Genomic DNA, 15,549 nt, shown 5'->3' on the forward strand with positions numbered 1-15,549 from the left:
ACTTTCCTCTCGGCGGGCACCTCTGGGTCCTTGCAGCGGAGAAGCCGGAGCACCCGGGAAGAGGGCGGGATGCACGCACCGGCCCACGTGGCCCCCAGCCCCCAGCCCCAGCCCCCAGCCCCATTACCTCCGACCTCCAGCACGGTGAGCACAGCCTCGCAGGAGGCCTGGCCCCGCTCGTTCCGGGCCCTGCAGCTGTACACGCCGGCGTCCCGCGCCCCGCAGCTCCGCAGCCACAGGCAGCTGGGCTCGGGGGCCGGCGGGGGCAGGGGCTGCCCGTCCCGGAACCAGCTGAGGCTGGGCTGGGGCGTCCCGCTCACCGCCACCCGCAGCCGCACGTCGCCGCCCGCCAGCACCGCCGCGTCCTTCAGGGGCCGCAGGAAGGCGGGCGCCCCCGCCGCCGCCCCTCCGCCGGCGCCCACCTTGGCTCGCTTGGGGGGCACCCCGGGGCTGGGGGGCGCCCGCGTGCCCGCGTCCCCGCCTCGCGTGCCCCGGGCTTTCTGCATGGCCTCTGCGAGCTGGGCTGCGGGTTGTCTCTGGAACTCGGGGGGATGGCGCCCTGGGATGGGTCCTGGGGGGCCGGCGCCCTGCCTTCCTGCTGCCCGCCCGCCCTCGGCCTGTGTTACCCAGAAGGTCACCGGGGCGGCCGGCGTTTGCGCCTCGGGGGCTATTTTTAGGCCCCCCGGCTCGGGTTGCGAGGGAGCAGTGGAGGGAGGGGGCAGCAGAGGAGGGGACTTGGACTCCAGTGCCTCCTTCCCTCTCTCCGGGAGCCCCTATCTCCAAACCCTGCTGGCTCCAGGTCCCTTCCCCTGCAGCTCAGGCCTGCCCCCTGCCCACCCAGGAGTCTGGAGTCGGGTTACGCCCGGGACTCGATCCCACTGCCCTTCCACCCTCTCCTCAGGCTCCTGAGTCCCAGCTGGGGCAGAGGGAGAGGAGGTCCTGGACCTGCGACCGAGAGGCAGATGGGGAAACAGGCCCCCGTGGAGGTAAGCAGAGAACCAGGAAGAAGGACCAGTGGTGTCCCAGTGGTGTCCCAAGCCTCCATGCCCCCTCCGTGAACCCTAAGCCCAGGAGCAGGGAGTTGGGCGGATTCAGACTCTCAGCTGGTCCCACCCTCACTTGCTGGGTAATAGGGAACCTCTCTCAACCTCCAAGCCCTCCTCCGTAAAAATGGGTAGTTGAACAAGGGTTACAAGAGGCAGAGAAGGGGGGGGGGGGGAGATGTTCCAGGCAGAGGGAACAGCATGACCTAAATCAGAGCATGATGACAGGAGATGACACGTGTTCTAGGGTCAGAGGAGTAGGGATTGAGCTGGAGGGGAGGTGGAAGTTTTGCTCGCTAAGGTCTGTATCTTGATGGCAGTGGGGCGCTGCTGCAGGGTGTTAAGCAGCAGGCTAACATGGTCAGAACTGTGTTTTAGAAGGCTCCCTCTTGACAGCTATGGTGCAGAAGGTGAACTGGAGATGATGGGACAGACTGAGGCCATTTACAGCATGGTTCTCCAAGGACGGTGCCTGCTGGAAACGCAGACACTCAGGCCCCACCCCCAGAGACGCAGGTGCATGGGGGATGCTGGGAGGGCCCAGGAATCGGCACATTTCACAAGGGTCCAGGAGACTGTGATGCTTCTTAGGGCTGCACTTTGACAAACATCAAGATAGGACTTTACTGCTTTTAAAAGTTCAAGTGTGGGGCTCCTGGATGGTTCAGTTCGTTAAGTGTCTGACTCTTGATCTCAGCTCAGGACTTGACCAGAGTCATGAGTTAAAGCCTCATTTTGGGCTCCATACTGGGCATGGAGCAACCTTAAAAAATAAAATAAAATAAAATAAAATAAAATAAAATAAAATAAATAAAATAAAATAAATAAAATAAAATAAATAAAATAAAATAAAATCTCAAGTGAGACTTCTTTTTTTTTAATTTTTTTTATTTATTTATGATAGTCACAGAGAGATAGAGAGAGAGGCAGAGACACAGGCAGAGGGAGAAGCAGGCTCCATGCACTGGGAGCCCGACGTGGGATTCGATCCCGGGTCTCCAGGATCGCGCCCTGGGCCAAAGGCAGGCGCCAAACCGCTGCGCCACCCAGGGATCCCTCAAGTGAGACTTCTGATAGAGCAGTTCCATGCCCTAACTAGTGGTGGTCACATGAATCTACATATGTGATAAAATTGCACAGATAGAACTACACACACACACACAAACACACACCCACTAATGAATGCATGTAAAACTGGTGAAATCTCAAGAAGGTGGGTAGACTAATAGCAATTTCCTGGTTATGATATTGTACTGGAGTTTACACAAGGTGGTACCATTAGGGAAAGCCAAGTGAAGGTAATAGTATTTTTTTTTTTTTAAGATTTTATTTATTGGGACATCTGGGTGGTTCAGTGGTTGAACGTCTGCCTTTGGCTCAGGTCGTGATTCCAGGGTCCTGGGATCGAGTCCCACATTGACCTCCTCGTGGGGAGTCCACTTTTCCCTCTGCCTATGTCTCTGCCTCTCTTCGTGTGTCTCTCATGAATAAAAAAAAACAAAAACATTATTTGACAGTGAGAGAGAGAACACAAGCAGGGGGAGCAGCAGAGAGGAGAAGGTGAAGCAATCCTCACTGAGCAGGGAGCCTGATGCAGGGCTTGATCCCAGAACCCTGAGATCATGGCCTGAGCCGAAGGCAGACGCTTAACCAACTCAGCCACCCAGGTGCCCCCGTATTGTTTCTTATAACCCCATGCCAATCTATAGTTATCTCAAAATGAAAAGTTAAACAAAAGTTCAGGTAAGAGACTTAGGCCTGACCTTGATCCCAGAGGGGTGAAGCCTGGGAAGGCAGAGAGGAAGCCAAAGAAGGAGCCCTGAGTCATCCTGAGATAGAGAAAGGTACTGTCAATGTCACCTCATCCCCCACCCCCATTCACGGGCACCAAAGTCAAAGTGTGCCTGTGTGTGTGAGCACAGAGGGTACAGAAGAGACCGCTTAAGCACTGAATTATATCACGGGGATTAAAAGCCTTGAGGAATGAAATTTCTTTGTTGTTTGCATGCATTCGAGCTTACTCTTTGTGCTGTTCAGTTCTTCGGGTTTTGACAAATGCAGAGAATCGTGCATCTTCTACCTCAGGACCATACAGAACATCACCCTAAATATTTGCCTGAACATCCTCTTTGTGGTCAACCACACCCCCTCCACCAACCCCGGCAACCACTGGTGATGAATTGAAGTCTTAAACATGAATGTAATTCTAAAAGGTAAAAATGTGGGGGAAGGCTTTGCAGGAGGATGGAACATCAAGAACAAAGGAAGAGACTATTTTATTTTTTAAAAAGATTTATTTATTTACTGGAGAGAGAGTGAGAGTGCATGTACATGTGCATGCAAAGAGTGGAGCAGAGGAGAGCCAGAAAGTGAGAATCTTCAAGCACACCTCCTGTTGAGCACAGAGCCCAATCTCAGGACCCCCAAGATCATGATGTGAGCCAAAACCCAGAGTCTGACCCCCAACTGACTCAGCCACCCAGGCGCCCTGAGACTATTTAAAACAAAAAATAACCCAAAGCCATCTAGCACTGGACCTCACCAGTTTGCTCAGAATGCATGTAGTAGGTGGTCTGTAAATGTTGGCTGGTTGGTTGGCTGGTTGGTTGGCTGGTTGGTTGGCTGGTTGGTTGGCTGGTTGAATACATGAACTGTGTGGTCTTTTTTTTTTTTCTTAATTTGTTTATTCAGGAGAGACACAGACATAGGCAGAGGGAGAAGCAGGCTCCCTGTGGGAGCCCGATGAGGGACTCAATCCCAGGATCCCGGGATCACAACCTGAGCCAAAGGCAGATGCTCAACCAGTGAGCCACCAGGTGCCCGAACTGTGTGGTCTTAAGCAAGTCACTTAACATCATCAAGCTTCATCTCTTCATCTATAAAATGGGGTAGCTCAACTCAGGACTGATTCATTCATTCAACAAACGTTTTTTGAGTCCCTACTCTGTGCCTGTCCCTGTTCTAAGCAGTAGGGATGTAGCAGTGAACAAAATAGACAAGGATTCCTGCCCCTATGGGAAAAATGGAGCAGGGCAAGGGAGATGGAAGTGTGGTGAGGCTTGAGCTTTCCGATAGGGTGGTTGGAGCCTCACTGGGAATGACGGAGTCAATCCTAAAGGAGTTAGGAAGCAGATGGTACAGTGTCTGGACAGGACTGCTTCAGGCAGAGGGAATGATGCGCCCGGTAGGGCTCCAAGAAGAACCAGGGGCCCAGTGGGGAGGAAAGAGACGTGAGGTCAGATGGGGAGCAGGGGCCAGATAGCCTAGCATCTCGTAGGCCGTGGCACTTTTATTCCTGGTGAAAAAGGGAAGTCCTCTCAGAGGATCTTGAGTTCAGGAATCACATGATCTGACTTGGGTTTCTGTGATGGCTTTAAGTTATTATATTAAATATTAAAATGAGTATTAACTATTTAAAAGAGCCTGGCACAGGGCCTAGAACATGGCTTATGTATCTCCTGGCCAAATGTCTGGCCTGGGGGCATTCACTGATGCGCGTGCCCGGGTGCAGGGCCCAGGAAGGGCGGGCACCGGCCCGTGTGAATCGGGGGCGCCCTCTCCTGGAGGAGCCCGCCAGGGCTGTGACAGGGGAAGCCACGGGCTCTGGCCAGGCCCGCCACCCAGGGCAGCTGGCAGCTAAGGGCTCATCTGTCCCTCAGAATGGGCCCCATAGTGCCCCGCGGCCTGGCGCCAGGCCTGGAGTGTGCTGCCACTCTGTCCTGCCTCGAGATCACAAGCCTATGGTGTCATGGAAAGAGATCTGGGCTCCGGAGGCCAAGGAGCCCGGGGCCTGGTCCTCCTCTGCCACAGATAATGCTGTGCGACCTTGGCAGCTCACCCCACCTCTCTGGGCCGTGGGGAGTTTCCTGTGGGTCATAACGTGCACCATGGGCCTAGCACATGGTAAAAGGTCAGTAAATGTTGGTTGGATCAGCGAGTGAAGTGGGGGTCATCAGCCTTCCCAGTAAATATTTAATTTGGAGAAAAGTAAATAAAAGTGCTCAGTGGGTATTCATTCAACAAGTACTTAAATATTTCATGAGCACCTTCTATGGAGCAAGTACTCTCTCGGGCACCGGGAAACCCGTGGTGAGTGAAAGAATGAAAACCTTCCCCTTAATTAGCTGACATTCAGGCGCTGAACCAGAGGTCCTCGATGTATATTTGCATAAGGCTCCAAGACAAGCTGGTGAGAGGAGGAAGGGGGAAGGGTGAGTGGGTGGGAGGGGAGGAGGGTAGTCAGAGTGGAGAGGGCAGGACGGTGTCCCCTGAGCCCTCAGTTCCCAGCTTAGGGACACGTTTTGTCTCCATAATCCTTTCTACCTCACCCATTAGGCGGGGTCTGAGATGGTCTAGAATGGGTCCCCCGGGCCCAATGAGATGCTAGTCTGCTATCTGTGAGCTCTCTCACTTCTCCGTGACTTTCAGAGTCTTGTAAGAGAAAACATCAGAGTGTCCCAAGGAACAGGGAGAGGTTTTGCCGTGGAGGTGATGGGGTGCACGTGTATGACCACATGGAACCCAGATCTTTCTTGGCTTATTTTGTCCATTCCTTGGGAGCACCGCCATATCCATGTCCCTTGCCCTACATTCCCTGCCTCATTCTCCAGCTCCCAAGGAGATAGGCAAAGCAGAGCATTTGGAACCAGAGGATTTCTACCTAGGTTTTTGGGGTTTTTTGGGGGAGGGGGTTTTAAAAATATTTTTATTATTTTTTAAAGATTTTATTTATTCATGAAGACACAGAGAGAGAGGTAGAGGCATAGGCAGAGGGAGAAGCAGGCTCCCTGCAGGGAACCTGTTGCAGGACTCGATCCCAGGACCCTGGGATCATCCCCCTGAGCTGAAGACAGGCGCTCAACCACTGAGTCACCCAGGCGCCCCTAAAATATTTTATGTTTAAGTAATCTCAACACCCAATGTGAGGCTTGAACTCACAACGCCAAGGTCAAGAGTCAAGGCGCTCTACCAAATGAGCCAGCCAGCCCCCCCCCCCCCCCCCCCCGCCAAACCAGAGGACTTCTGCTCCCAGGAAGGCTCTTCCCCACTGGGGACACAGGGTGGGGCTGGGCCTCCTCTCCTGTCTGAACAAGTGGGTAGTCATCACAGGAGACAGGCGTGTGCCAAAGAGGAGAGCTTTCTGGCCCCAGCTACAAGCGGTCACCGTGGACGTAGTGTGTTCTCTGACACATTCAGGCAGAGCTTGATGACTGCTCATCAAGATGTTTGCGCAAGGCCAGGGGGGGACTTCTGGATCGTGGGCATCACCGCCTGGGGGCCTTGACATCTGACTCTGAGAATCTGCGATTCCTAGATTCCACTCTAGTGACTGGTCTGCACCTAAGCTTTTTTGGAGGGTAGGATGCCTCTAAGACCTTCCCTGACCTTGGTGTCCCTTTATCCTTTGTGGGCTAGATGAGTGAGCATACTCATTTAGGGGAAAGAAGAAATTGCTGAGAAGCTCCTGAAATTGCTCACAGGTACATGCACTACCTCTTGTCTACCTGAGCCCAGCCTCACCCAAGCGTGTTTCTCTCACAGAGAGATGAGCTCAGATTCTGGGCCCCCACCAGGGGGCCCTCACCTGCTCCGCCTCCTGTATCCTGGGGTGAAGACACTGCAAATGTTACTTCTAATTTCACTTGGAATTCCACTAGGGGTTGACTGGGAGTTTTTCTGGGGCTCACAGCATTCATCCCACTGGAGGGGGGTAGAAACGACCACGAGTCACCGGTATAGACAGTGGGGACCTGGGGTGTGCCCACGATGCTCCCCGGGCAAAGATGAAGACTACCACAGAGAAGGGAGCATTCTTATAGGGAGGAGCTACATAACCCATAACCCAGAGGGAAGGAGCAATTTGTGAGCAAGGGTGACATCCAAGGAGAGGGAGAAAGCTAGAGACACCAGAAAGGCTTTGGAAGTTTCTGGAAAAAGCCAGTTAGGAATGTCAGACTAGGGAACCTAAGACTAAAGCCCTGTTACGTTTTGGGTTTGTTTGTTTTCCCTACAGAATGTCTGAATTTACCATGTTTGTGATCTCTACCCTCCTCCCCCCCTCCTTTACAGAACAATCCTTAAGTCTGTGAGGACAACTTGAAGGCTGAAGCCTATATGGATCCATCAAGCTTCCTAAGTCTTGGATCTATCTGGAATTTATCTTTTGGAAGGAGCGAAAAGAGACAGGCTTCATTCCTGCCCCTCGTGGCTGCCCAATGGCCCCCAAGCCTATATTGAATCATTAAGTTTTCCCCACAGAAACCTTTAATATATCTGGGTTAATACTTTGTTCTAGGATTTCCTTTTTTTTCCCCATATGTCCTACACTCCCCTCCCCTATGCTTACCAAATGCTCCCCAAATTTCCCTTTGGTATTTTCCTTGAGACTGCATTGCGTTGGAAGTACTGGTTAATGTAGCATGAATTGGCATCTTTAGAGTGTTTGAGTCTTCTTCTCCGAAAACAAGATAGAGCTTTCTATTTTTCTTAACATTGTTATTTTTCCTGAATCGGCCCTTGCACATAGAAGGCGTTCAGGCAGCTTTAATGGGAAGAGGCTGTGAGCTCCTTTGGGGAAGGGACTAGGGGAGCCCTACTCCAGAGCCAGTCTGTGTCCTTCCAAGAACAGCAGGTGGTGTCCCTGGGGCCCTGATGATCTGAAGGTTGAGTAGGGGGCCCAAGGGGGGCAGCCCAGGAATTGGGGTCTAACAGGAGGTATTCAAGTTTCCCTAAACAAAAGCCCCCTGCCCCCCCGCACCCCCCCAACCGTGTGCCACAGACACACAGCAAGGCTGGGAGGTTGTGGGAACAGTAGGGTGACAGGCCCTGGGGGACGGTCTGATCGGGCAGAAAGGCAGCACACACTCCACCTCAAGGGGTGCTCAGAAGGGCCCCCAGAGGAGACCAGGCAGTCAACACAGCCAGGGACGTGCTAGGCTAGTACTTTGCTTTTTATTGTTTCTGTCCAGAGCCCCTGCTGCAGGGGAGGGGCAGGCATGGAGGGGGGCACCCCTCCCCCTGCCTGAGACCACTCTCTGCCTCTTTCCTCTCCTCTCCTCTCCAGCATCTCGCCCACCCTCTCTCCTTCTGAATCTCCTGCTCCCACATCTGGCACCTTCGGGGGTTCCCTCTTGCAGCCCCTGCTTTCTAAGCCCACCCTGGGAAAGGAAGGGGCCATGGGGTCAGTTTCAAGCCCCCATTCCCACGGGGGCCAGTCCCTCAGTCACCTGCCCGGCTTGCTGGGGAGGCTGCCCTTTCTCTCTGACCCACGCTACGGAGAAGGGAGTGGGAGGTCTATGGGTTCTATCCTCATCCCGCGGGGTCCCAACACCCTGCTCTGGGGCCCTCTCCAAAGGCAGAGGCGAGAGCCTGAGGTCACAGGGGCCACAGAGGTGGGAGGGGGAGGGGCACTGATTCCATCTGGGCCCTGCCCAGCACCCCAGAGGGCAGCGAAGAGCCAGGCTCCCTCATTTCCAACATCCAGGACTCACACAGCTGGGGTTGCCTGTGCCTGGGCAGGGGTGGGCCATGTCCCCCGGGGGGGGGGCCATGAGTTGTGGTTGGTGAGCAGGGGTCAGAGGCTGTGAGGGGGAGCACTGTGGCTGGGTGTGGTGCCCTGGGATGGAAGGAGGCTGGCATCAGGAGGCAGTGAGGACAGGGGCGAGGATGGTCTCTGCTGGCAGAGGGGTCTCTGGCTTTAGAGCACCTCATGTTGCTGTTGTGTGGCCTCACTGACAACCTGGGGAGAAAGAGAGGCCCAGTCCAAACCAGTGCTGGCAGGAGAATGGAGCCCCAGCCAGGGGCTGCTCCCCACTCCCCAACGCCAGGTTAGCAGGACCCCCTCTCCCTCCAGGCAGGGCCTTGAACCAGCATAGCTGGTGGAAGGCACCTGGCTGACATCGTCACAACCCCCACAAGGGTAAGGGAACCAGGCAGGTGGCTCACCTCCCCATCCCGGGTCTCGATCGTCTTGATCATCACCGTCTTCTTGGTATGGACCTCAGAACCCCTTTGCTCCGGGCTTGTTTCTGTAACGGATCGATCCACACACTCAGCCTGACCAAGTCCGGCCGATGGGAATCCATCCCTGGTCCCGTGGGGTAGAGCCCAGAAGACTCCTATCCCCTCAAGATGAGCCTATTACTTCTTCAGCAAGACTTTAGAACCTGTCCTTGAGGCCAGCACCCAGCAGGTGGCTCTATAGACACTGGGGCCAGTCCCACGGCTGAGATGGGCTAGGGAGCCCACACATATCCTCCAGCTATGAGCTGATTCAGGAGGGTAGGGGACCCCTGAGGCCCCAGGCCACCCAACATTCCCTCTCCAGGCTTCCTCACTCCCTCTCCACTCCTGGGCTGCAACAAAGCCCTGCATGAATTTGTCTCCTAACAGAACCCGGAACCCTGTCCCAACACACTCTTTTGGAGGACCTCATGGCACCCAGCCCCCTTTAAGAGTCCAGATGAGGGGTGCCTGGGTGGCTCAGTCAGTTAAGGGTCCAACTCTTGGCTTCAGCTCAGGTCATGATCTCAGGGTCACGAGATCGAGCCACACATGGAGCTCCATGCTCAGCTCGGAATCTGTTTAAGGCTCTCTCTCCCTCTGGGCCCCCCTCCTCGCTCTCTCTGTCTCCCAAATAAATAAATGATTTTTCTTTTAAGAATCCAGATGAGTAAACCATGTCTTAATGAGAGGGAAACAGATGGGAGTCAGTTACTGATTCATTGTGCAGGTGGCCAGGCACCTGCCTCTCTGTGCCTCAGTTTCTTCACCGTCAAACATTAGCAATGATACTTGCACTCTCATGGCCGCAGAGCCATTGATTTGAAAAAGCATTTAAGCAATTTCAGTTGCAAGGCTCCCACTTGGGTGTCTACAAAAACCACTAAAGGCAGAAAGACGTTCTGAGTTTCATAGGGAGGGTCAAATTTGGGTCCCAGGTATTAGGAGTTTGGTGCCCATGAATCTCCTCAGCGAGCCACCAGCCTGTGATAAACCCTGTAACTCGGTGGAGCACAGCATGTATTTTTCCCGATGGAAATGAACATCGAAGACAAAAAAGGTTTGATCTAGGAAAGGCGACGCTGCCAAGGACTCCGACTTGCTTTCCTAATGTATCATTATAGCGTGTTTTTCTGCTCTCTGGGGTTGGAAAGCCACTCGATCTGCATATAACTAATGTCAGGATGGCAAAATGCCCCAGGAGCTCGTTCTTTTAATTGTTTGGCTTTGCTAAGGTTTGGCTTCATTTTTTTTTAAACATGCATCCAACATCTTGCTCCAGCAAACTGGAGGTGTTCAACAAGCAGCTAGGGGGAGGTGGGGGGTGCTTGACAGTTTGCCAAGCACACAGTGGCTGGAGGGTGCCTTGTAGCTCAGGGTGTATGGTTCTAGATGCTTCTGTTGTCAGATCCCCAAGGACACCCTTGGTACCTTGAGATTTGGGGTGTATTGGGAATAGAATCCATGTGCTGATGTTTAATACTCTCAGAAGGTCCAGGGGACACAGTCAATATAATATCATGAAATAAAATAAAACCCCCTCTCTGTTAGAAGGTACCTCTACCTAAATTTCCCCACCCACCTGCAGCAGCTCCTTTTCTCTTTCCTGGACCCCAGCCCTGTCCCCATGGTTCCAAACCCCCTCCCTGGCTGGCCTTGGGCAGTATGCAAGCTGGACTCCTGCCCCTGCCACCCCAGCATCCACCTGCCAACATGCACTCACCTCGGAAGTTGAGAGCAGAGAAGGTCTGGATGGGGAGGTTGATCCTGAAAGGGGAGAGATCAAGCCCCCGAAGGGTTAGGGCCCTCTATCTCTCCCTGTGACCACCCATCAAAGCTTGCCCTGGTCCTCACTAAATGCCATCGTCAGCTGTCCCCGCTCTACTGACCCTAACATTCCCACTTTCACACTGCTAAGGGCACAGGGTCACAGGGCAAAGGGCAACTCCAGCTATCCCAGGAACTGTCCCTTCTGGATCATCCCATTCCATCTCTGACCTGCTGGCTTGACGTGAGTACCCCAACCTCTTAGTCCCCCCCCAGTTCACCAGGATCTCCTTCCTCAGGCACCGCAGGATGTATCGATAACAACTGTAGGCCACATCCATCATGTATATGCCCACCCTCCAGCCAGGCTGGGAACCTCTGGCCTATGCACGGGAGGGCAAGTTCTAGGGTAGACGCCATCCTCACATGCCTAGTGCAGGGAAAATGCTACGCATCTGGAGCCACCTTACATGGAGATGTATGTTATATGGAGATGTAACTATGAAATCTGACACCTCTCTACGTGCAGGTCTGTATTTACACGTCTGCTGATTTTTTTAAACTTTAAGGTATTATCATTTTTATGAGCATCATTGTTTTTTGAGTAATTGACCTGTTTTAAACTGAGGTTAGGTTTACCCACAGTGATATGCACGATCTTATTATGCACTTCAGTGAGTTTCGATCAGTGTCTACACCCGTGTAACTTCCAGTCTAAGTCAAGATACATAACGTCTCCATCGCCCCAGAAAGTTCCCTCGCATTGCCTTCGAGTCGTGTCATTTTTGGTATCTAGAGGTGAGTTGCTCTGAGCATGTCACGCTGTCTTTCCCTATGAGGGTATGTGTGTGCGTGTGTGTGCGCGTGTGCAGTGTACCCTTGGGTTCGAGTCTCTGCACACTCCTCCTTAGGCTGTGTCCCAGGCTCTCTCTTTGTCTCTATCTGCCCCTCCCTTTCCTTCCTCACCATTCCCCACTCTGCTTTCATCTCTCCCTTGACTAGCGGTAATATTTTATTACTGGTTGCTGAACATGGTTTTATGCTGCTGGCTCTTAATTCTGAAGGTAGATGAGGGAATACTTATATTTCTCTTTTTATAAAAGCTATTAATTAAATCACTTTTTCCCCAGGTGGCCTTCATTAATTCTCTACAATTAGTGGTGTGGTGGCCTCTTGTATAAAATCATTTCCAGATCTTGCTAAGGGAATCCTCAGCATCTCACACACCACCCCCCACCGCCCCCGGAGGCAGGATTGGGCCCCTCAGCACTCCCCTGACTCCCACCACCAGCCCCTCACCGGCTTTCCTCGCCCTCCAGCAGCTTCCGGTAGGTGGCAATCTCCACATCCAGGGCCATCTTGACATTGAGCAGGTCCTGGTACTCGCGCAGGTGGCGGGCCATCTCATCCTTGAGGTGCCGGATCTCTTCCTCCAGGCGCGCGATGTTGTCCTGGTAGCCGCTGGCCTCGCTAGCAAAGCGGTCCTCCATCTCCCGCATCTGCCTCATCAGGGAATCATTCTGCAGGAGAGGGACACCCAGGTCAGGGAGAGGGCTCGGAGGGGTGAGCACTAGGGGCCCAGGATCGGGAGGGTCGTAGCCTTGGAGCTGGGTCACAGCCCCAGAGGGCCAGGTCCGGGAGCTGGCAAACTGATCTGAGCTAGGGGAACCCTGAACTCAAGTGAAGTCTGATGTGGAAACCCAGAGAATATAAGTGATCAAAGGAAGCATCCATGTCCTTTCTCTCCAGAGCCCCATGATTCCTGATAGTTCAGCTGAGAATCCACCTGTCTGTGTTCACGCGTGGGGGATATTTGAAGAGAAAGAGACCCAGAGCCCTCTCTGGGTGATGTGATGGGAGCCAAGGTCACAGTGAGAGTGTGAGCTGCAGGCGGAGGACCAAGGATCAGGCCTGGGGAGGTGGGCAGGGACTCACGGTGCCCTTGAGGGCGTCGATCTCACAGGTGTAGGACTGGATCTGGTGTCGGTACTCCATCATTTCCTGCTTGGCCTGGCGCAGCGCGTCGTTGTTCTTGTTGGCTGCCTGGGTCAGGTCGGACACCTAAGGGCAGGGAGGGGTAGTGAGATGCGGAGTCTACGGGAGGCAGGTGAGGACGGCAAGGGAGCCTGGAGACCCTGGCTCACCCTCCTCCCCACGGACAGAGCCCCAGGGAGCACCTCCAAAACGGGGATGGAGGCCCTGGGCCAGGTTGCCCACCTTCGACTTGTACCACTCCTCAGCTTCTGAGATGTTCTTAGCCGCGATGGTCTCGTACTGGGCCCGGATGTCCCTGAGGGCGGCGGTGAGGTCTGGCTTGGACATGTCCATCTCCACCTGTACCTGTTGTTCCTGAAGCTGGGCCTGTAGCTCTCGGATCTCCTGCGGGGGCATGGCGGGGCTTCAGTGCTATACCCGGCCCCACGGCCCCACGCACGCAGCACCCCCTCACGCCCCTGTTCCCAGAGCCCTGCACTGCCCCTCCCCCTTTCCGGCTTTCCTCACCAGGGCCTAAGGACCCTGAGGAGGAAGGCTGAGGGCATACCTCTTCGTGCACTTTCTTAAGGAACGCGATTTCCTCGTTGAGAGATTCAATCCTGCGCTCCAAGTCAATTCGGGCTAGAGTAGCTGCATCCACGTCCTGGCAGTGGTCAAGCAAGAGGGGACAGGGTCACTGATAACCCAGGGCAGAGGGAGACCAGGGGCCACAAGGGGTCAAAGGGGTAACACTGCTTGGGGACCAAAGAGGGCTTACTGCTCGGAAGGCAGCCAAATTGTTCTCTGCTTCTTCTTTCAATTGGATCTCCTCTTGCAGCCTGGCCACAACAGACAGACGGAAAGAGACGGTTGGTGGGGATAAAACCGGCGGTGGGGATGGCCTGGTGGGGCTGCCCAGGGACTGGGACTCAGGACACGGTGAGGAGGGCTGGCTACAAGGGTGCAGACAAGAGGCCCTGCCCACCCAGGGAGGGGACAGGAAGTGGCCCAGTTTCTTCCCCGGAGCCACACCCCGGAAGTCTATGTCCCCACCAGATTGTGACCTCCCTGGGATTAGGAACTGTGTCTGTTCTATCCACCCCTATTCCTGGTTTGCAGCCCCAGCCCTGGGCCTCGTAGGGACTCAATTATTGTTTGTGCCCTGGGTGGGAGGATGGCGCTTCTGCTCACTCGGGCTGTCAGAAGCAGGCCTGTGAGCACTTTTGCTCTATTCTTGTTGCCTTTTCCTGCCGGAAGCCTGGTGAAGCCCACCATTAGGTCCTCCAAGGTTTCTAGGGGCTGCAGCTAGCCCCCTCCCCTTCCTCTAGCTCATACGTTCCCTCTGTGAAATGGCACAGCCTCAGCCCAGCCCAGGGACCAAGATCTGCTCTCTACCCACCTCCCCTGGGCCTCATCACAGATGAGCTGAGAGCTACCCCTTGGATTCCCCACCCGGGCTCTTTGCAGCCTGCCCCAGATTTTCCCGGTCTCCTAACAGCCCCCCACCCACCCACCCCTGACTGTGCCAGGGCGTCCGCCCTTTGCTCATTTGCTTATCCCCCAGCGACACCACCTCAGCATCTTAAGATGCTTTTCAGGGGGCTGTCCACAGGTCCCGGGGGGCTCTCATTTCCACCCCGTTTCCATTTCCATCCCCCATCCCGCAGAAAACTTCCCCTTTGCAGAGTCGGAGCAGGAGGGAGAGCCCGGGGGACACCGGTGGATGACTCTGTCCCCGCGGGAGGGGCGGGGGGAGGGGGGCTTCCTGGCGCCCTGGGACGGGTCCTGGGGGCGCCTGCGCGTCCTCACTTGGCCTTGAGCCGCTGCAGGTCGTCCAGCAGGTTGTCCCGCTCGACGTCCACGCGGGCGCGCTGGTTGGTGAGCACCTCCACCTGGCGCCGCAGCTCGCGCAGCTCCTCCTCGTAGATCTCGGCCACCCGGGTGGGCTCCCGGCCCTTGAGCCGGTTCACCTCGGCGGCGAGCGCCGCGTTCTGCTGCTCCAGGAAGCGCACCTTCTCGATGTAGTTGGCGAAGCGGTCGTTGAGCTCCTGCAGCTCCACCTTCTCGTTGGTGCGCGTGGTCAGGAACTCCTGGTTCACGGCGTCGGCCAGCGAGAAGTCCAGCAGCTCGCCCGCGCCGTAGGAGGGCGCGCGGCCCGAGCCCAGCCGGCCGGCCCGCAGCGCCCCCAGCCCCCCGGCGCCGCCCGACGTGCGCGACACCTGGTACACGCGGGACGTCACGGAGCTCGAGGAGCCCTTGGTGCCGAAGCCGGCGCGCGGGAACACGGGCGAGCCGAGCGGGGAGCCGAGCGGGAAGCCCCCCGCGCCGCCGAAGGTGCGGCGGTACGAGGACACGCGCTGGCTGGACGAGTAGGCCTGGCTCATGCTGGCGGCGCGGACGGCGGGCGGCGCGGAGGAGGCGGCGGCGGCGGCCGGCGCGGGCGGAGGCGTCGAGGGGAGACGGGGCCCCGCGGCCGCCCGCACTATTTGTATCCCTCCTGACATCAGCCCCCGCCGCCCCTCCCCTGACAGCTGCAGGATCCCGCTGTCCTGCCAGGAAGGGCGGCCGGGCGTGGGGGCGGGGAGCCCAGCTCCCCCGCAGAGCCCTGCGCCCCTCGGCGGTGGCAGGGGCCCCCAGGAGGCGCGGGCGGGACCGGGGCGGGGGGCAGGCCTGTCCCCCCAACCGGGCAGCCCGCGTCGGAATCCCTGCGCCCCAGGGGGGGGCCAGTCTGCGATCCCGGGGGTCCCGCCCCCCCCTCCTGGGG

General features: G+C 55.8%; 2 protein-coding genes and 1 long non-coding RNA gene across 6 annotated transcripts in view; 1 reads left to right on the forward strand and 2 right to left on the reverse strand.

Moving 5' to 3' along the window:
* Window positions 1-616, reverse strand: part of SPEG (striated muscle enriched protein kinase) — a 59,012-nt gene extending 58,396 nt beyond the window's left edge. For all 4 annotated transcript variants that reach the window (XR_011997925.1, XM_072742069.1, XM_072742067.1 and 1 more), the window contains exon 1: window positions 128-616. Coding sequence is in view for 3 of the 4 variants with exons in the window: in XM_072742069.1 (XP_072598170.1) it covers window positions 128-506 (379 nt within the window). In the remaining variant the exon portion in view is untranslated. The remainder of the gene's footprint in view (window positions 1-127) is intronic.
* Window positions 617-5,053: 4,437 nt separating this feature from the next.
* On the forward strand, window positions 5,054-7,523 carry LOC140596000 (uncharacterized). Its single transcript, XR_011998023.1, has 3 exons — window positions 5,054-5,132; window positions 6,240-6,400; window positions 7,113-7,523. It is a non-coding gene; the product is annotated as an uncharacterized lncRNA (long non-coding RNA).
* A 452-nt stretch (window positions 7,524-7,975) lies between these two features.
* Window positions 7,976-15,244, reverse strand: DES (desmin). Its single transcript, XM_026002093.2, has 9 exons — window positions 14,595-15,244; window positions 13,564-13,624; window positions 13,354-13,449; window positions 13,029-13,190; window positions 12,747-12,872; window positions 12,111-12,331; window positions 10,768-10,811; window positions 8,988-9,070; window positions 7,976-8,781 (listed from the first exon to the last, which is right to left on the reverse strand). The coding sequence occupies exons 1-9, from the start codon at window positions 15,167-15,169 to the stop codon at window positions 8,740-8,742; spliced, it is 1,410 nt and encodes a 469-aa protein (XP_025857878.1). The 5' UTR covers window positions 15,170-15,244; the 3' UTR covers window positions 7,976-8,739.
* Between the last annotated feature and the right edge of the window lie 305 nt (window positions 15,245-15,549).

Source organism: Vulpes vulpes, chromosome 16, assembly GCF_048418805.1.
Source record: "Vulpes vulpes isolate BD-2025 chromosome 16, VulVul3, whole genome shotgun sequence".
NCBI lineage: Eukaryota > Metazoa > Chordata > Mammalia > Carnivora > Canidae > Vulpes > Vulpes vulpes.

Coding starts and splice junctions, on each gene's coding strand:
- DES (XM_026002093.2), bottom strand. CDS start 15,169: ATGAGCCAGGCCTACTCGTCCAGCCAGCGCGTGTCCTCGTACCGCCGC. Junction 13,191..13,353: donor TTAAGAAAGTGCACGAAGAG/GTATGCCCTCAG, acceptor ATGCCCCCGCAG/GAGATCCGAGAGCTACAGGC. Junction 12,332..12,746: donor TCGACGCCCTCAAGGGCACC/GTGAGTCCCTGC, acceptor CCTCTCCTGCAG/AATGATTCCCTGATGAGGCA.